General features: G+C 42.1%; 1 protein-coding gene across 14 annotated transcripts in view; it reads right to left on the bottom strand.

Annotated features, from left to right (window-relative positions):
• Positions 1-2,249: 2,249 nt before the first annotated feature.
• Positions 2,250-20,873, bottom strand: part of mtmr4 (myotubularin related protein 4) — a 199,489-nt gene continuing 180,865 nt past the window's right edge. For 13 of the 14 annotated variants that reach the window (XM_041197614.1, XM_041197617.1, XM_041197623.1 and 10 more), the window contains 2 exons: positions 20,319-20,407; positions 12,850-14,842 (listed from right to left, as the gene is read on the bottom strand). In XM_041197614.1, the coding sequence (XP_041053548.1) occupies positions 14,665-14,842; positions 20,319-20,407 (267 nt within the window). In that variant the 3' untranslated portion in view covers positions 12,850-14,664. Of the gene's footprint in view, positions 2,357-12,849; positions 14,843-20,318; positions 20,408-20,873 lie in introns of those variants that run through there. The other variant, XR_005944217.1, reaches the window with a different exon arrangement.

Genomic DNA, 20,873 nt, shown 5'->3' with positions numbered 1-20,873 from the left:
AACACTATCTCCTGATGCCGACTTGAAGCCAAATGTGTACATGTGCACTCAGGCCCTGTCCCACTGGCCAGGTTGCTGCTGCTAGATCACTGATTGTGATCCAGGGGGCTACCGGCATCAGGAGGTTGTGGCTGGCGCTGGGCCACCAATTCTGCTGGGAGATACAGGGCCAACTCAACACAAACAGGAAGGGGCTGGGGATTAGGGCCTGATGGGGCGGGCACAGTGGGGTGTCTGGCTGCCATTCCCTCCTTCGATCTGTCTGGAAGCAGCTGCTCTGGGTTCAGTATGGGTGGTCAGGGCGGTTGAGCTGCAGGTCACTGTGTCACCCAGGCCTGGGTTCCCATCTGAACTGCTGCTTTTCAGCCTACCTGCATTGAGGTTCCAGGCATGATTTAAAAGCTATATTGGTGATTAAACATGGTAAATGCAATGGGGATGCAAAAAGACTTTCATTGGAGATCAAGCATAGCATATATATAGTATGTAATATATTAAGGTACTTGCGATATCATTAATAGGCACTGCAACTGCAGAGGGTGCACTTCCTGCCCATGCGTAGATTTATTAGGATGACACCAAGAAATCAGTGGCTTCAGTTATGTGGAGAGTCTGGAGAAATTGGGATTAATCTTCTCGGAACAGAGAAAGTTAAGGGAGATTTAATAGGGGTGTTCAAAATGATGAATGAGTTTTGATAGCTTAAGGTGGCGAAACATTTTCTACTGTTGAGGGGGCAGGGTGTCACAGATTGAAGATAATTGAGAAAGGGGAGAGGAGTGGGGCTGTTTTTATGCAGCAAGGAGGAAGTTGGGTATACACTTGAAAAATAATAAATTGCAAAGCTATGAAGAGAAAAGGAGCGGGACTAACTGGGTAGTTCTTTCAAAGAATCCAGCAAAAGCACAATAGCCAAATCACAGAATCTTGGCAGTGCAGCAGGCCATTTGGCCCATTGAGTCTGGACTGGCTCTCTGAAAGAACATTCTACCTAATCCAACTCCCCTGCCTTATCCATATAAACTTGCACATTCTTTCTTTTCAGATAGCAGTACAATTCCCTTTTGACTACCTCGATCGAACCCACCTCCACCACCCTCTCAGGAAGTTCATTCCAGACTCCAAATGGTCACCTTCTGTTCTGTATGATTCTATGTTGTGAGGAAGCACTGTCATTTTTCACCTCCAAATTCCGAAATTTGTGCAAGATTGATGTTAGCTCTGTCCTACCCCCTATAAGCCTCTCCCTAGAGAAAATAATGTTATATGTTTTGGAGCAGATCTCTTTCACAACAGTACTCCGTAGCACAATAGGCAGAAACATGACACCACCCCGATTAGCTTTAGTTAGTCCCCTTTTTTAAAGCTTCCGTTCCCCATAGCAACCTCAACCAGAGTTTAACTTCTTAGAAGTGATGTCTGATTCAATCAAAAGAGTGTCTATAGCAAACAAAATGAGTGTGAGATGAACTATGTACTTTGCCAAAGCTTGTATATGTGAGATATCTCTTTAAATTCAAAATAGAGGGTTAATTGGATTTCTTCGGTACAACATCAATTAGACTTTAACCTCAGAAGTGATGTTGCTATGGGGAATGAAAGCTTAAAAAAGGGGGCTAACTACAGCTAACTGGGGTGATGTCATGTTTCTGCCTGTTGCGCTGCAGCAGGATAGTTGCAGAGCTAAGAATTCATGTGAGGAGAAGCAAGCAAGCAAACTCTCTACACAAAGATCAGTTTTCTGTTTGCCGGAAAAAAAAACTCCAGAAGCTTTTGGGGAAGCAATGTATGAGTGAGCTAAAAGGTACTGAATTCTAAAAGCAGTGTGAATTGCAGGCATACTGAGGAGCCAACAGTTTGTATTAGGGGACCAGACTTTGAACTGGGTGTTGTTGGTTGGTAAGTTGAAAAGGAACTCTGGAAAGCTGCGCCATCAACACTGAGTTGAGATAGGGCTCACCGACATATGCCTCACTAGATAGAATATGGCCATTGGCGTACATGACTCAAGAGTCATATCGCTTGAGTGGGAAAGTGAGAGATCCTACATACCAGAGGCCAAATTAGAGAATGTTGAAATTGCACATGCTGCCACATCTGTGCAGTAAGTAATTATTTGTAGTTTTGTAAGGTGTATCTTTGTTGTATCGACTATTTAAAGTGAAATTCATCATATCAAGTGCAATACCATTGGTTTGTTAATACATATTTAATTTTGTTGATTTTGGGTTTGACTGTTACAGTATAAGGTTTAAAAAGTGAAATTGTGTCCACCGATTCCTTTCATCAGTGGTTGCTTGGTGATTCCATTCTTTTCAGGTTATTGGTCTCTAAGGAGATTGTAACAGCATGAACCCTGCAAAACAAAAAGAGGAAGGCACAGGAGTTTCAGAAAATAATTCCAGAGTGCAGATGACAATACTTGGAGGAACTGCCACTAATAGTGAAGGATGGGGAGAAGCTAAAAAACAGTGGTCCAGAATCAGCAGTGCAGTGGTTGGGGTGGAGATTTAGAGGCTGCAAACATAGAGTGGACTAAGAATAAGAACATAGATGGATTTCTTAAAAAAAAGGATCAAAGTTTGGAATTTGTGCACAAATGGATAGGGAACCAATAAAAGAAAAAAAGACAGACTTGCACTTATATAGCGCTTTTCAAAACCACCAGCCATCTCCAAGTGCTTTACAGCAAAGAGGCACTTTTTGAAGTGTAGTCACTGTTGTAATGTAGGAAACACAGCAGTCAACTTGAGCACAGCAAATTCCTACAATCAACAATGTGATAATGACCAGATGATTTTTTTTTGATGTTAAGGGATAAATTGGTCAGGATACTAGGAATAATTCCCCTGCTCTTCTTCAAAATAGTGCCAAAGGATCTTTCACATCCAGCCAAGGAGGCAGATGGGACCTCAGTTTAACATTTCATCCAAAAGACAGCACCTCTGAAAGCACAGTACTCCCTCAGTACTGCGCTGCAGTGTCAGCTTTGATTTCTATGCTCAAGCCTTGGAGTAGGACTAGAACTTAGAACCCTGTGATTCAGAGGCAGAAGTGCCACCAATTGAGCCACAGCTGAAGTTTGGAGAGGACTGGCCAGATGAGTATTTAGTATGGTATTTGAATCAGCATTACTTTTGGTACACTGAATCTCAACAATCAATCAAAACAAATAGATTGTCCACCTGAGCACCTACAAAAGCAGATGGACTTGGAGAAGGTGCAAAGCTTTTGGTGAGAAGCAAGATTCTTTCATTTTTGACAATGTTTTTGGAAATTCTGATTCTTTCACAACTTGGTTTATGGATTCAAGGGCGATAGCAAAGAAGCAAAGGACCCCATGTTTCCAGAAAATTACAAAGAGGTAATATGTAGATAAAATGTAGGAGAGTACCAAGTATGTAGTATGCAGGAGGAGAGTGTGGGGGCATGGAAGCAAAAGATGTGCTGACTGTCTTGGGGCAGCTGTTAAGAGAAACATAAGAGGCAGCATTACAGAGGTGAAGCACAGTGGAGAAGGAAACAGAAAACAGCCAATCAAATAGAAATTAGCAGGGAGGTTGGGAATAATGAGAGGTAACTTTCCAGTCACACATGATAGACTTGATCCAAGTCATCAATTGTGTCTTGGTGGATTGATTGAAACAGGAGAAAATGAATGCAGAGTTGAGCAACAATTATGTTTCTCTGGGTCTTGGAGAGAAAGGAGATTTAAGAGATGAGGTAATAGTTGCAGACAACATAAAGGCACAAGCGAGTAATGCATTACTCTCCACTTGAATCGATGAGTGCAGCTCCAACAACACTCAAGAAGTTCAACATCATCCACGCAAAACAGCCTACTTGATTTGCACCCCATTCACCACCTTAAACATTAGCTCCCTCCACCACCTCACAGTGGAAGCAGTGTACATGATGCACTGCAGCAACTCATCAAGGATCCTTCGACAGCACTTTCCAAATCCACAACATCTACCACTAAAAGGACAAAGGGCAGCAGGCACATGAGAACACCACCACCGGCAAGTTCCTCTCCAAGCCACACACCAGCCTGACTTGGAATTTATATTGCCATTCCTTCACTGCTGTGGTATCAAAATCCTGGAACTTCCTCCCTAACAGCACTGAGTGCACTTACACCACATAAACTGCAGCAGTTCGAGATGGTGGCTCACCACCACCTTCTCGAGCAACTAGGGATGGGCAACAAATGCCAGCACCCACATCCGATGGAATAATGCAAAAAAGACAGTGTAGGTTATTAAAGATGGGGAAAAAAACAGCAGTTTTGAAGGCAGAAGTAACTTGTGAAATAAGCACTTATGAGAAAAAAAAGTTGATTAGGAGCTCGTCAAATCAAGGGAGTCACTGGAAATTCTGATTAGGGCTGGAGATAAGATAGAGGATGAATATTTTGCAGTTGGCTCTAGGTATAAAAAGACCCAGAAGGTAGGACGGTGGACAAAACCATTCTTGCAAATGCCAAATATTAGACATGAAGAAATTCAGATGTTTCTTAGTAAGTGTCAAGGTGAGGATGACAATGCAACACAGAGTTTGGGGTGTCCTTACCTTCCACATGTTCCTTGAATAATAGGACATTGCATTGGATAGCCAAGCTGTTTGGGTGCCTTTTATGTTCAAGCCTATAGCCTTCAGTTTAGCAGTTTGAAAATAGATGATTTATTTGGCGAAAGCAGGAAATGGACGCTGTGAAGCCATCCAGCAGGGGCAAGTGGATCAAAAATGAAGCAAAGGCAGGTGCTCAGAACATTAATGAAGGTGGTTATGTTTTGGTCAATGAAAATTAGGAGTAAATTGGGAGTCAGAATGCTTCTGAGGCAGCTGGAGACAGTTTTTCCCAGAGTGGAAGGCCCTTTGGCTGGGATGTTACACAAATTCACACTTGGAATTTAACATTGCCTAATTTGAACAGTCTGATAATTCCATTTTCCTTAGCACTAAACTTCCACTTTGCAGTGTCATTTACATTGAATTATCCAATAATTTGGGTAAAGCAATCTTTTCATGCCAAAAGAAACTCTTTCAATTCCCCGGAGTGGACTAAAGTGACAGTGTGTGGCAAATGATGTTTGACTTGTACAAATCATGTCAACTGAGAATTGAAAGGCTCTTTAGGCCAAATGAAAAAGTTATATCCCTTCAACTTTGTTGAAATGGAAGAACCAGTAGGAAAATAACCTTGAGAACTCTAACATCACAACTTGTTGTGCATTGGAAAACCACTATTCAAGCACTGATCCTTTGAAAAATTGGGTGATTGAAGAGTCACTATTGCTGAGGTCAAGAGCTTTTTCTGCAGCATAATCCTTGCAGTACTGAAGAAATTTCACAGCAGCTGAACATTGTTTTCAAACAGGTCCCTTGTATCCCTGGTCCATCAGGTTTGTTGTATTATGAACAAATGCCAAGAATTAGGGAAGCACTCAAAATTCTAATGTATTGAAATACTGAACAGCTCTTATTTAACCATTGTCATAATGGTATGACGTGTGCATGTGTGCTATGAATCTTTAATTTAATTGGCTGGTCAAGTATCTATTGAGCTGCTTTAAAAGGAATTTGTGAAGCAAGCAAAGACATTGACTTAAGATGGTTGCCACAGGTCACCCGATGTTGGTATTACAAGTTGGCCAGTTTCTGGAAGGTTCCAATGTGGATTACAATTAAGGCATACCAAGGCCACATCCGATGGAATTTCACACCTGCTGATGTCAAGAGTTACAAGAAACTGTACTGGCCCTCACCATTTGCATTTCTATAAAGCTACTTTCCAAGCAGAGACAGAAAATCCACTGGGACAATTACTATATAGTGTTCTTCCTACCTCATCAAGATGGGGAATGGATCATTCACGGGTTAATGGCTGGGACAATAAAGAAACTAATCATCTAGGCCATAACAATATTCAAAGTCTGTTGACATGAGCTAATCAATTATCTTCTAAAATCATTGTGGGAAGAGAGATCATGTGACTAGAATAACCATTCGGAAATGCCCTTTAATACAACACACAAGCTGTTAAAAACAAGAGTCTGGAAGAAATCTGCCAGTGGAACAGTAACACCACCTCTCTCTCCTCCCTTTCAAGTTCAAGGCCCCATCTCTGATACATTTTTGGAAGCCACCACAGAAATAGAGAAATTACATTGAAAGATTACGATTTAAAAGAGAACCCTTCTAGAAACTGCAGTTTACATCAGCCTCAACGCCACTGGAATTTCAAGGAAATTGTGAAAAATCTTGCCTTGGCATGAATACCAGCAAAAGACTCAAACAGCGAGCTCTCTATTTTTTGCCTTTTATCAGGAAATTTTAGTTTGGCCCATGAGTTACCACCTACTATAGAGGTTGTAATTTTGCATGCTGGTTCATGCGTGCGTGTGTGTGTGTTGCGAAGGTCAGGGCATGGGTTTACCATTTTAAATATCCTTATATCGTTACCTGGCTCAAAAAAACTAACCCCTTTTGTTTAAAGCTAAGAAAGCCGGTGAGACTGGTTTCTTTGCAATCAGCGTGTAAATGGTTAAGCACAGACATTGAATTAATACCTTCATCTGTATAAATTACAAAAAACTATTATAATCAAATGAGGAGTAGGAAAGAAAGTAAGTTCTGACACGTGTCCTCCCCGGTCACAATACTAAACTCCACAGTGCTTACGTTTATTGAAGGACTCTTCTGGCACAATTAGTGATTGAGCAGCTTTTATTGCTGCATGAGCCCCGTTTCCTTGGTTTTCTTGAAAAGCATGTGCTTTGAGGAACATTGGAACAATGATTACTTGACCAAGACCATTTTACCTTATGTTAGCCATTGTTTCATATTTTATTTCACAACCACAGCACATTCCAGTGTTTTGCAGCTAATCAAGTACTTTTAAAGTGGAGTCACTGTTGTAATGCAGGAGACGCAGCAGCTAATTTGTGCACAGCAAACTCCCCCAAACAACAATGTGATAAGAAATCAGAACACCTATTTTTGTAATGTCAGTTGAGGGAGAAATATTGGCCAGTGCTCCTCTTCGAAATGATGCCAGGGGATATTTCTATCCACCTGAGAAGGCAAATGGGGCTTCTGTTTAATGTCTCATCTGGAAAGACAGCACCTCTGGCATTGCAGCACACCCTCAGCACTACACTGGAGTTTCAGCCTTGATTTTTGAACTCAAATCCTGAAGTGGAACTTAAACTCACAACCTTCTGACTTAAAGAGAGTGCAACCAACAAGTCATGGCTAACACCTTAGGGAACTGTAGTGTTCTGCAGACTGAGGTGTATGTATTATTTGAGAGAGAGTCAATCCAATTTAAGATTAGGAGCATTATCAAGTTTCAGATTTGTCAGATCGTCAATGGAAAAATAATTCTGAGGAGAAATTTCTACTCCAATTGTCAAAAAATAAATCTGCCTAAATTCAGTTTATGTGCTACAATCCAATTAGAAAAGATATGCGTTCCCTGCGACTTCATAAGGACAAATTGCTCTAGATTTGAGCCCCTTTCCAGAAATATTGCAAGCCAATTCTTTCTTTATTTCCTTTTGACTGGACCTATGAAGTTTGATGGCAGGATGTGAGGCTGATTTTATTTTCTCTGCGTAGACAACAGCCGATACTTTGAAAGAGCCTAACTCAAACAGTGAAATTGGTTCTTTACACCCTGTTACACCCTCACTGTTACTAAATATAACAATTTACAACAATTACCAATTTAATTGTTATTCACATGATTCGGTTTTTTTAAAAAATGAAAATCCTCAATAAAAATTAAAAGGGCACTGCACAAAACTAAGACATTCAGCTGTAATTTTGAAAGAAGCGCATTCAAATTAAGGATTAAAAAAAAGACAAATTTGAACCTGTAGATGGCTCACAATTGATAATCAATAGGTGCAAAAACCAGTGATAAACTATAATACACTAGTGAGAGGGCATCTTCTATATGAGCTCTCCCACCCCATCCTACAGATCACTTTTAGATTATGCATGCCCACTATGATGACTATCTAGTATATGGCTCATGTTAATACTTTGGAGGTAATATTTAGTTCTGGGAAGATTGTTGTTATGAAAGTAAAGTAACCAAAATGCTGGGCTGAAGAGGTTGCCAGAACACCTAAGAGAGAATAGCAGTTCAGGAGGTTACCCAGGTTTGTTTAATACAGTCAGAATAGAAGAAATGCAGCCATAATACAGCAAATGAGCTTACTTAGCTGGAGAATTGGAGACATAATGTCTGCAATGCTTCCAAGTACCATCCAGAGAGGTTTTGTTTGGGGAGTTAGAGCTAAATTAATTTGAAAGCATTCAGTGAACCCTGAAAGGCAATGTTGTCATGGAAGTGAGTGTAGCTCAAGAAAGTTCTCTGATTTCAATTTACCTGTATTTCCGGAGACCGGGGGGGGGGGAAGGCACAGTTCGTGTTCTCATGTGGTTTGCAGCTCAGAGAAGCCCCGGGAGCGGTTAGCAGGTTCCAGGCAGTTAGGGTTCAGAGAATTCCTGGCCAACTAAGGTGTCTGAAGGTTACTGGTTTTGTGCCAGGCAGTTAGGGCTCAGAAGAAGCATTGGGAATCATTTATAGCTTGGTGCAACCGGGAGGCTGGAGTTCCCAGGGCAGTTCCAACTTAGTGAAGATAACAGTTAGTGAAAGAGTTGAAAGGTGCTGGTAAATAGAGGTGGGAAGCAAGCTTTGTGAATCCTGAGCAAGGCAGAAGAGATTGAACCATTGGGAGGTGAAAGTCACTGAAGCAGCCCATCAGAATGGCTTTTGAGGGAATTCAGAGGCTGAATCTTTAAAAGTGAAAGGCTGAAATCCCTCATAAGGGGGACAGAATTTTAATGAGATATTGTGGCTCTCACTGGTCACTGACGGCCGGGTGGGTTGCTGAGAAATCCATGGAATCTGTCTTGGTCATTTCTGTCATTTAATATGCACTGTGTGTTTGACCACAGTTAGCCTGTTAATTCAGATTTACCTAATGTTAATTCTGATTATAAGGGTAAGATATAGTAAATTGTTTTATTTTCCTGACTTTTCATAGTAAAGTTTATTTAGTTTGTTTAAACCATGGAAACTTGTTGCTTTATTCTCCTAGTGGGTAACTGGGATTTCAAACTTTGTCTACTTTAAACAAAAAGTTACTTGCCCCTAACTGAATCATCATACCACTCATTTCAGTACAGCTTAAATTCCATTGCTAACGGTCATATTATAGCTGGCTACAGTCAAATCCATTTAACACACAGCAAAATAAAGACTCCAATGGCACCATCCTAGTACTACCAGTAGAGATGGTACCGTAGAAACTAAATTACAGCATTTGCAGAATAAATAACAACTTAGTCTCATTTTAGATTTTACTGTGGTATGTAGCAACGGTGGACAGCTAGTCAGGCCTTCAAACCTCTTCTACTATTCTCTTAGATCATGTCTGATGTATGCTTTAACTTCATTAACTTGCTTTTTCTCCATATTCCCTAATACCCTTAACTAACAAAAATTCATTGACTCCTGTCTTAAAAATTTCAATTGACCCAGCAGCCATAGTTTTTGGGAGTGGAGAGGACAGCTTCAAATTTCCACAACAGCTTAGGTGATACAATGCTTCCTGCTTTCACGCCTAGATGGGCTAGCTCTAATTTTAAGATTATGCCCTCCACTAGATCCCCCCACCAGAGAAAATAGTTTATCTGCATCTATCATGTTGAATCCCTGCTTTGAAGTTCAATAACAATGACATTCAGATCCCTTGCCCTGATCAATGTCTTTAAGTGTCACCGAAACTTACCGCCTTAGGTTTTGCTGCAGTGTTGGGATCATTCTTGGGTTGGAAACCTGAAATGAAAGAATAGCAGGCCTTTTGGTTTTCCTTCCCCGAGGCAACCAATTAAAAGCCCGCAACTGGGCTTCCTGACCAACTAGGAAGAGTGAGTGGGAGACACGGCCATTTTATCAGGAGTGATTTCTGCCTAAAGAGAACACAGCATTTTCCAGGGAAGCTCATCAGTAATTATTTTTATGCTACAGCACCCAAAGGAATAGAGTGGAGACATGGAAAAATTGCTCCCAGTGCTCCCACTCATACTCGGAGGTCCAGCTGAGGGATTTGAGGGACTACAGTGAGGTGAGCTTGCCTAAGGATGGGAGGAAGAGGTCAGCCTCTCCAAAGAAGGCATGGATGGAACTGTCCGAGGAAGTGAGAAGCAACAGTGTGTCCCTCCAGTCTGGAGACTGTGTACTAAGGGAATCTAGTGGCAGGTCCCATGTTTTAACCTGAACAGCAAGCCTTAGATGAATACATCTCAACAGCTCCACTCTTTTCTCTCCCTCTAGGAACCTCATGTTTTCACATCTGAGTGCACACCCTCAGTTTCTCACCTTCTCTCTCAACCATGCTTCAGAGTCACTCCACACAAATGGTTGCCCTCCACACACAAGAGCAATGGTTCTCGACTTCACTTCCTACCCATGCTGGGAAAGATGAAGAAGGCAGCAGCATGTCGGAATACTGACCTAATGGCATTTTAATTTTCACAAGGAACTGCCCACCTCCTTGCCTTCCAAGCCTGCTATTACAGCCAGTCAAATCCGCCTGCTTTCTCTCCTCACAGGAGAAGACAACACACAACTTGGGGAAGAAATAAAGTTCCATGGTTGGGAGAGATGGGGGGGTGGGGGTGGGCCCCAGCACCAGGCATCTTGTCAGCCACAGGTGCATATCTCAGAATAACTGACCTTCTGCCAGAAGACCCTCTGGCGTGGGGGGGGGTGTGTGTGTGTGTGTGTGTGCCCTCACCTCTTTCCAGTTGCATCTCAGTGGCCATCCCTTCCTGTGGAGGTTCATGCGGCTGAAAAGGCAGCTGGTGCTTCTGCTGGTGTTGTTCCTGCTGCAGCTGGAGCTTGTAGCAATAGTAGGCCCCTTGCCTTAGACCCTCAGCAGAGCTGAGCAGTGGAACTACATAAGCTGTTCCCGTGCTGCTCCGAAAGCTGGCAGCAAGGAAGTGCAGCTAAATGAAGGTGTGAAGTGTTGGTCAGGTAAAGTGCTTCCCAAGGAGCTGGCAATCACCATTTATGCAGTAATGGCACTCCCTGACAGAGGAATCTTTGCACTGCAGTTTCTCAGCCTGGCCATGTCTGAAGAGTCAGAGAGGTCTACAGCACAGAAAAAGGCCCTTTGGCCCATTGAGTCTGCCCCGGTCAAACAAGTACTGAACTATTCTAATCCTATTTTCTCGCACTAGGCCCATAGCCTTGTATGCCATGGCATCGCAAGTACACATCCAAATACTTCTTAAATGTTATGAGGGTTTCTGCCTCTACCACCCTTTCAGGCAGTGAGTTCCAGATTCCCACCACACTCTGGGTGAAAAAATTCTTCCTCACATCCACTCTAAACCTCCTGTCCCCTACCTTAAATCTATGCCCCCTGGTTATTGATCCCTCCACCAAGGGGAAAAATTCCTTCCTGTCTACCCTATCTATGCCCCTCATAATTTTAAACACCTCAATCGTGCCCCCCTCAATCTCCTCTGCTCCAATGAAAGTAACCCCAGTCTATCCAACTAAAACTCTCCAATCCAGGCAACATCCTGGTAAATCTCTTCTGCACTCTCTAGTGCAATCACATCCTTCCTATAATGCGGATTCCAGAACTGCACGCAATACTCTAGCTGTGGCCTAACCAGTGGTTTACACAGTTCCAGCATAACCTCCCTGCTCATATATTCTATGCCTTGGCTAATAAAGGCAAGTATCCCATAGGCCTTCTTAACCACCTTATCTACCTGTCCCGCTATCTTAAGGGAACGGTGGACATGCACACCAACTTCCCTCTGATCCTTGGTACTTGCCAGGGTCCTACCATTCATTGTGTACTGTTGTGCCTTGTTTGTCCTGCCCAAGTGCATCATTTCACACTTATCAGAATTAAATTCCATTTGCCACTGATCAGCCCATCTGACCAGCCCATCTATATCTTCCTGTAATCTCAGGCTATCCCCTCCTCACTATTTACCACCCCACCAATTTTTGTGTCATCTGCGAACTTACTGATCAACCCTCCTACATTCAAGTCTAAATTGTTTATATATACACCACAAAAAGCAAGGGACCCAACACCAATCCCTGTGGAACCCCACTGGACACAGGCATCTAGTCACAAAAACACCCCTCAACCATCACCCTCTGCTTCTTGCCACTCAGCTAATTCTGGATACAATTTGCCAAGCTTTTCAGTGCAAATGATCAAAGCCTTCACAGCTTGTAAGCTACACTGAGGAAGTCCCTCTTGCTGCACTCTCACCTCCTCCAACCCGCTGGTTGGAGAGACAGCGTGGGACTGATCCCCTGTTGGGAATCTATACACAAGATCCCTCTTAATTGCCTGATTAATAATTTTAATTCAATTCCTACCTCAGCTGCTGGGGTTTCCCAGCTTCACTCCCTACCCACTCCTAGGAAAGATGGAAGAAAGCAGCAGCATGCCGGAATACTGGCCTGATGGTATTTTTTTCAATTTCCCAGCCCACCACACACTCTCACCCCTTTGATCTCCAAACCTGCCTCCTCAGGCTTAGGAAATTCCCTCCTGAATCTCCAGAGTGTACAGGCGCCAACTACACTACACTACCAACGTCTAGGTTGGAAAATGTTAATCTCTTATTAAATACATTCTCAATAACAATTACACTAATTTACTGTTACAAAACACAAGAAATGCTTTGCCAGTCAGTTTTGTTTTAGCCCTGTTACAAATTTTATGACTTGTAAAAGTCACTTGTATTGTATCACCTGTTAAAAGCCTGACAAATGAATAGAAAATGAAAGAATTAAATCTGCCACAGACTTTTATTATCAGCAGCAAGATTCCTTCCCAGCCAGCTTTAACCTGGGGCCTGTGAAATTCACTACATTTCATTTGGGAAATGGACAGAAATCAATACAGTCTGTTAGACAATTAGAAAGGAGACACTATTCAAAGTCTGTAAAATCAAAGTGAAAAAATTGTTGATCAGGAATTCCCTTGTCGATCCAGTGAAGGTTCCCAAAACTTTTCCATTTCAATATAGGCTGAGTAAGGTGTTAATCACAAATCCTCGAACAATGGGTAGTGCTTCAAAGATGTACTTTTAAAATCATACGTCTGTCAATTTCTAACTATAAGGAAGTAAACAATTTTAGACACCTACAGATTACCCAAACTTGCACAGTTCCATACACATTTTGTTGCGGCAGTCCTTGGTGCATCACGTGCAGACCACTATGACATTCTTCTCCAGCAAAAGGTAGCTCTAATGTCACCTCAGATCACAGCCAACAAACATGCATATCACTGTGATCGAAAAACTTCTCTGTGCCTTCCAGATTCCAGCAAGTGCACCATGAGGGAGAAAAGGAAAATGAGAAGGGAGACCCTTAAGGGAAAGACAATGAGAGCTAGAAGGAAAAGAGGCACAGATGAACAAGGAAACAGACTTATTTTTCTCTTAATTCAAATTCCTATAATCACATATTTTAACTGAATTGAGTTGGATCTACCCATTTATAATTTACATATAACCAGAGCTCTGATAGAAGTTTCAATAATGAAGAAGTTGGGTTAAATATTTTCACCTAGATAGTAATCAATTGTAATTAATATCAGGGAAAGGCATTGAAGTAGACAGTACAAATGGACGAGACAATTATATGAATGCTTGGAGAGACAAGAGATATGGTGAAAGGACTAATAAATAGTGTGGTTGGTCTATGAAAAAAGGGACAAGCTTTTTGGGCCTAATGGCTTTTTCCAGTTCATAAAAAATCTATTTTGTAAGAGAAAAGGGGAAAAAAATTGCAAGTGCTAATAAACTGAAGAGGGACATCTTGTTAGGCTAATGGGAGTGATAATACTGTGGGATCCGCCCACCCCCAGCAAAACCCCCCCAAATATCTCTCAGATTTCACATGTACATCCCCATTTTCCATCAACATTAAAAAAAATAAATGAAAACAGATTGGAGAAATGCCTCATTCAGAAGCAAATTTTAGAATCAGAATATCACAGTCACACATCTCAGAGAAACTCAGAAATAAAATTTAGGCTGCCGGTGTCGTTTAAACAAGCAACTGCCACAGTCCCTCAAACATTCTCTTTGCAACCTTTAATACAGGTTGAAAAGCGGATAGAATTAAGAGGTTCTATAGCCTGCATTATACAACTAGATTTTACACAATTCTACCTCTATCACATTCTATACTGAGGCACAGAAGCTGCTCACTCTTGTAATGGCTGGTCAAGCAATTGAGAAACAGGACACCACATAGTCTCCACTTTATATCTCAGAAGCTCTTTATACAGGAATTAGAATTTCTTTTCAAATCTAAGTAGCTCATCAGTTAGAGATGGATTTGTTTATTTTCTCATTTCATTAATATTTTGGTTATTTCCCTACTCTTTCCCCTCCCCCCCCCAACCCAAAGTTCATAGTGCACAGGTCAAGAGCTTGTTGTAGCAGCATTTTCATATAAGTACTTAAAATCTTCCAAACACCTATCCAGCTGGGGTTTGCATTTTTTCTGTGGAACCCAGCTAACCTTCAAGTGTCAAGTTTCCAGGATAATAGAAGCTTCACGGCACAAGTTGGGGAAGGCAGAGTGCCATTTTAACTAGATGCAGTAGCAATGGGCTTCTTCAGCTGCTGATTCATAATCTCCCTGGTGCGGCACGCTTGAACCTGATCGTAGCAGGAGTTACAGACCAGGACAGGGTCGTATAACTGTTGATCTGGAATGGGTAGCTTCAGGTGGCAGCAGTTGGCACAAAAAACATTCCCACAGTTCCTAGGAATGAACAAACAATAATGATTCATTAATATGCTCACACTGAAGGAAAGGAGACCATTTGTGCTGCATTGTATACTCAAGTCTAAATTTCTGTCATCTCTTGAATGTGCAGACACCTGCTGGGAGAGTAAAAGCCTTTCAATACCTCAGCAAAATCATGATTCTTCAGATATAATATGTTGGTAGAGGCTGAGCATGATATTGCTTTTACCAGTACAATACACATACTTTCAGTTTGGGTCACAGGGCAGCAATCAGGAGAAGGTACAAAAACAGAAAATGCTGGAAAAACTCAGCAGGTCTAACAGCATCTGTGGAGAGAAAAAAACAGTTAACATTTTGAGTCCTTATGACTCTTCTTCAGGCCTCTGAAGAGTCATAAGGACTTGAAACGTTATCTGTTTCTTTCTATCCACAGATGCTGTTAGACCTGCTGAGTTTTTCCAGCATTTTCTGTTTTTGTTTCAAATTTCCAGCATCCGCAGTATTTTGCTTTTGAATCAGAAGGAGGAATCTGGTTCATTTTTCCTTCTCTAACCCAATATATCAGTTTTTCACAAAACTGACACCAGAATCAGAGCAGAAGGAAAATTATTCAGAGTACAAACCAACAAAATACACACAAGTTTAAATTCACATCCCTCAAAACACAGACAAAGCTTTTCTACAGCAGCAGTGATATTTGAACTGGACGGCAGGCTCAATGTGTTAATGAACTGTCATGCAATGAGGTTCAGTAATTATTAATTGAAAGAACGTTGATTTATATATTGCTTCATCTGATCCTCAGGACATCCTCAAAGTACTTCACAGTCAAATAATTATTTGTTGAAATGTCATCACTTATGTCAACAGATTAAATCAAGTTTTATGAACAATGGCATTAGAGAAAGCATTAATGTTGAATAATGGTACTGGAGCGATTTTAGTATTGAGTGAGTTAAAGTGAGTTAGTGTTAATTAATGCTACTGATGTAGAGGTTTATGCTGAGTTAATAATACTGATGGGAGAGGTAAGGTTGACCAACACTACAGGTGAGGGGATTGATTTACGGCACTCGGGTGAGAGATCTTCATGGCCAATTATTTTTTTTTGCCAATCAAAGTCAGGTAGAGTAACGGGACTGGAGTGAGAATGAATGTTAATTATATTACTTTAGTGAGTGTTAGTGTTGAGTATTGTTTTTAGAGCGAAGTTTAGTACCAAGTAATGACATTGGAACGCGGGCTCGTGTTGACAATACTGAAATGAGAATTAGCACTTCTGCTGCAGTTTATCTCCTGCAGAAACTCTTATCCTTGCCTTTGGTACCTCTAGACTTGACCATTCTAATGGACTCCTGGCCCCTTCCACGTTCTACCATCCATAAACTTGAGGCCATCCAAAACTCTGTTGATCATACCTTTACTCGTGTCAGGTCCTGTTCACTTGCTGGGGGTGACCAGGATTGGGGACATACTGGGTGGTGGAGGAGTGGGCTGGATGCTTCCACAGGGGTAGGCGCATCGTGCATCTGGCTTGCGGCCGATACCATTCAAGACGTTAGGACTGCCATCATTTTGCACGGCACGGAGGAGTTTCCTGTACGGACTGCTGCTGCACACCCTTCACTTCCTTGCCCTTGCCTGCTGCCCGGACACGCCCTGGCGCGCCTTGTTGCCGCCCGGCGGCGGAGGTCCCTGCTGGGATGCCCTCTACGGAGGTGTCCTCCTGCTTTCCATAAGGGACCTGGGGTGGAGGGTGTTGCATGCAGCAGTCCCCTATAATCGCAGAATGTGTCAGTTCATGGACTCTCAAGATACCTGCCCTTTTTGTGGTCTTGTGGAGTCCATGGACCATGTCTATATTAATTATTGTAGGCTGTACTCCCTTTTCAGTTATTTAAAAAATCTTTTATTACTGATTTGTTTGCACTTCAGCCCCACGCTCCTGATCTATAAAATATCCCTCATTTTGTTAATTTAGTTTATTAGGTTGGCTTTAAAAGAGCTATCACTAAGCACTCGCTGACCTACACTGTTTCCCAATTAATCAAATCCTTGGTTTTAAAATTCCTGTCCTTGCTTTCAAGTCCTTTCATGGTCATGCCCCTTCATATCTCCTCCAGCCCAACACCCACCATCTAATTCTGGCCTCTTAATCAACACAGGTTTTAATTGCTCCACCACTGGTGGCTGCGCCTGCATCTGCCTAGGCCCTAAGCTTTAGAAATTCTTCTCTAAACATCTCAGCCTTTCTTTCCTCCTTCAAGACACCCCTTAGGCTTTTGACCATCTGCCTAATGTTGCCTTATATAGCTTGGTATCTAATTTTGCTTCAAAATGCTCATTGAAGTCCACCGGGACATTTTATTACACAAAAGGCTTTTGATAATTATCAGTTGTTGTTGAAGTCGAATCTCACTAAGTACATTCTGTCCCATTTACCCTAATCCCTTTTCATAAACAAGTCCTTGCTTTCCAGAACCTTCTTGTGGATGATGGACTGATATCATAGCTTTGGCAGATACTTGACTCAAGGGTCACAATGTCATTTAATGAAGCCTCCCTGCCTGACTACACTTCCCTTCCCTGCTCAAACTGTTGAGGCACTGGAGCCCTCATCAACAAATCACAACCTGGTCTCTCCGACTCCTCTAGCTCCTTCTTCAAGCAACTTGCCTTCTTTCACCTCTGTTGCCTATCTTTTAAAATCCCCATAATCAACTGTGCCTGAACCCATCCCCTTATTTCTCACTAAGGTATCTTCATTTCTTTCCTCTTTTAGTCTCTGCATTGAATGGCTTCATCCTCAGTAATTTCAATCTCCAGCTTATTCCATTTTATCAATTTCTCCTCTGGTTTCATGAATCTCCTGACGGCCCTTATTCTTTCCTTCCACATAAATTCTAGCATCATAGCCACTCCTCTGGAATCGCCCCATTTTCAGTCCTTCAACCTTGGTATATAGGCTTCAACATATCTGGACCAGCCATATAAATACTGTGCCTACAAGAGCAGGTCAGAGGCTGGGAATTCTGTGGTGAGTAACTCACCTCCAAAGCCTATCTACCATCTATAAAGCACTAGTCAGGAGTGTGATGGAATACTCTCCACTTGCCTGGATGAGTGCAGCTCCAACAACACTCAACAAGTTCGACACCACGGAGGACAAAGCAGCCTGCTTGACTGACACCCCATCTACCACTTTAAACATTCACTCCCTCCACAATCGACACACAACGGCAACAGTGTATACCATCTACAAGACGCACTGCAGCAATTAGCCAAGACTCCTTCGACAGCACCTTCCAAACCAAAGACTTCTAGCACCGAGAAGGACAAGGGCAATAACTAAAAGCAAACACCAACAGCTGCAAGTTCCCCTCCAAGTCATACCTTGGCACTATAGTCACATTTCCTTCACTGTCACTGGGTCAAAATCCTGGAAATCCCTTCCTAACAGCACTGTTGGTGTATCTACGCCATACGGACCTGATCGGTCCAAGAAGCCAGCTCACCATTACCTTCTCGAAGGCAACTGGAGATGGGCAACAAATGCTCGCCTTGCCAGTGACACTGACATCCCATGAAAGAATTTTTTTAAAGCCTGGTGCACAACTGGTTTAGCCATCAGTGCCAGTGTAGCTGTACGACATCAAGTGCTATTTGGGCCTTACCTATGTCTATTCCACAATAATGCTGAAATGCAAAATTAGCTCCTGGGCTTCACTTCTTCAATACCAACCAACTCCTTAAAACCCTTTCCCCTGCACCCTCCCTCAAGAACAAGGATCTTATCAATTTTTGCCTAAAATTGACGATTTGTTCAGTTACTTTTGCTTGATCCTCCCATCCGTTTCTCACTGAGCCAAATCATTTCCAAGTTAATTCCATGTCCTAGACCAGAAGCTAAATCTTTGTCTTGTTTCTTTCTATTTCCTTCCAAATTGCTACTCAGCTTTCCGGCACCTTCAAGTTTTAATTTCTTCAACCTGTAATGACCCAGGTACTTGGAAAAAAACTTCCGTGCAACGTCCCTTTAAGACGAAAGTATAGAGTATTCTCAGAGCGGGTTAATTGATTTCCTGATTATTATGTTATTAGGTTCCAGGAAATGCCCATCTGACCTGAGACTGCAACGGAATGAACAGTTAAGAAGCAAAGGATAAATTAGAAAGCTAATTGCAGTGGGGTTGGGTCAACCAGTGTTTTGTTTAATTCAGAGGTCACTGAGAATTCATGTAAATGGGAAGCAAGATTCTTTCCAAATGGAGCAGTTTTCTGTTTGGCAGTTTTTGAACCGATCCTGGAGTTGAAGCAGGTCTCTTAGAATAGAGCAGACACTGTGCTACTGTGTGTCATACAGTTGGAAAGAGCAGAGAGCTGAATACAAGGGCAACAGATTGTGGATTGGTCAAGACCCAGTTCCGCCATTTCAGTGTTACCAGGGCCCATCAAACTGTCTGAAAGGGTCAGGGTGGGAGTGTTTGGGAATTCTGTGCCATCAGGACTATTGTGACCCAAGAGAAAGGGGGTTTGTAGACATGTGCCTTGTTGGTGGAAACCATGTCCAGAGACATCAGATGGCATACAGCTGCTGGTGAATACAACTCAAGAAAGTAATGCGAGTGTTTGTAACTAGGTGAGGTGTATCTTTGTTGAATCGATTATGTAAAGTGAAATTTCTCTTTGTTTGAAATATCTTTCACCTGTTAATTAATGTTTGAATTGTGTTGATTTAAATTGGTTTGTAATAGTAAAAGTTTTAAAAAGTGAAATCTTGTCCATCTTTCTGTTGGCTTCATGGGGATTCCTCTTTTAAAAGTTATCGACCTCTACGGAGATCATAACAAATCAACTATGCACCCCTGACACAGCCCTGAAGTAGCCCTAACCAAAGTCTCAAATGATATCCTGTGTAATTGTAGCCATAATGCACTATTCCTTCACACTCTTTTCAACCACTCTGCAACCTTTGACAATCAACTACCAAACATTCCTCCAACTCCTCTCCAATGACTAGCTCAGTGGGACTGCCCTTGCTTCATTCCACTCTTACCTATTCAATGAAACTAAAACATCTACTGCAATGACTTCTCTTCCCACTTCTATTCCATTCCCTGAAAAGTCCCAATGCTTTATCCTTAGACACTCTCCTCTTTATCTACGCTCTGTCCTTTGGCATCGGCATCCTAAGAAATACAGGCAGCTTCCACATTTATGCTAACAGCTCGTATCTCTACCTTACCACACCCTCGCATAACATCTGCACTGCTTTTGTGTGAACTCCAGTTCTGGGTAAATGCAATTTCTTCCAGTTAAATAATGGGAGTACAGAATCCATCTCGATACCACCATTGCCACCTATTCCCCCCTCCTCACCCCAACACACAGAGAGAGATAGCGATGAGTAGCAAAACTGGAGTGAGGGTGTGTAATGAGTAATAGTTCTTGATGAGGCCAAGGTTACAGTATATTGCAGATTACTCACCTACAGTGGTGTCTCCTTTTGGCTAACCAGAATTCTGAGTCACAGTTAAAGCAGTGCGATGCCATGTGGTCGGGGACCCACCGTGTCACCTGCAATAAATTAACCAATTAGAGATCAGCTGTTCCGGTGACGTATACACATCTCAACTAGGGCTTGGCCTAAATAGCCAAGTGGTTATGGTACTGGGCTTGTAACCCCAAGATCAAGAGTTCAAATCTCACAATGGCAAACTATGAAACAATGTAACTTCATCTGAATAGGAACAGATGGAAACGTGTTTGTACTCGAAAGAGTTACACATCTCAACTACCCAAACGTCCAATAATCAGCACGCATATCAGCCACCTTTAAAATATACTAAACTTCAGACTTTAGAGCAGATTCTGTATTTTATTAAAATAGGTAATTGTGCTTATTAACAGAACACAAGATCTTTTAGTAACAGGGAAAGGCTCGCACTGAAAGAAAATTGCCTATTTTCTTAACATCTGCCAATCTACACCCCGGATGAGGGTAGATGGTGGTGTTGCCACTGCACTAGTAAGTAATCCAAAG

The sequence above is a fragment of the Carcharodon carcharias genome, chromosome 10, assembly GCF_017639515.1.
Source record: "Carcharodon carcharias isolate sCarCar2 chromosome 10, sCarCar2.pri, whole genome shotgun sequence".
NCBI classification, from domain to species: Eukaryota; Metazoa; Chordata; class Chondrichthyes; order Lamniformes; family Lamnidae; genus Carcharodon; species Carcharodon carcharias.
The sequence above is the reverse complement of the archived record's forward strand: the minus strand, read 5'-3'. Positions and strand labels throughout refer to the sequence as shown.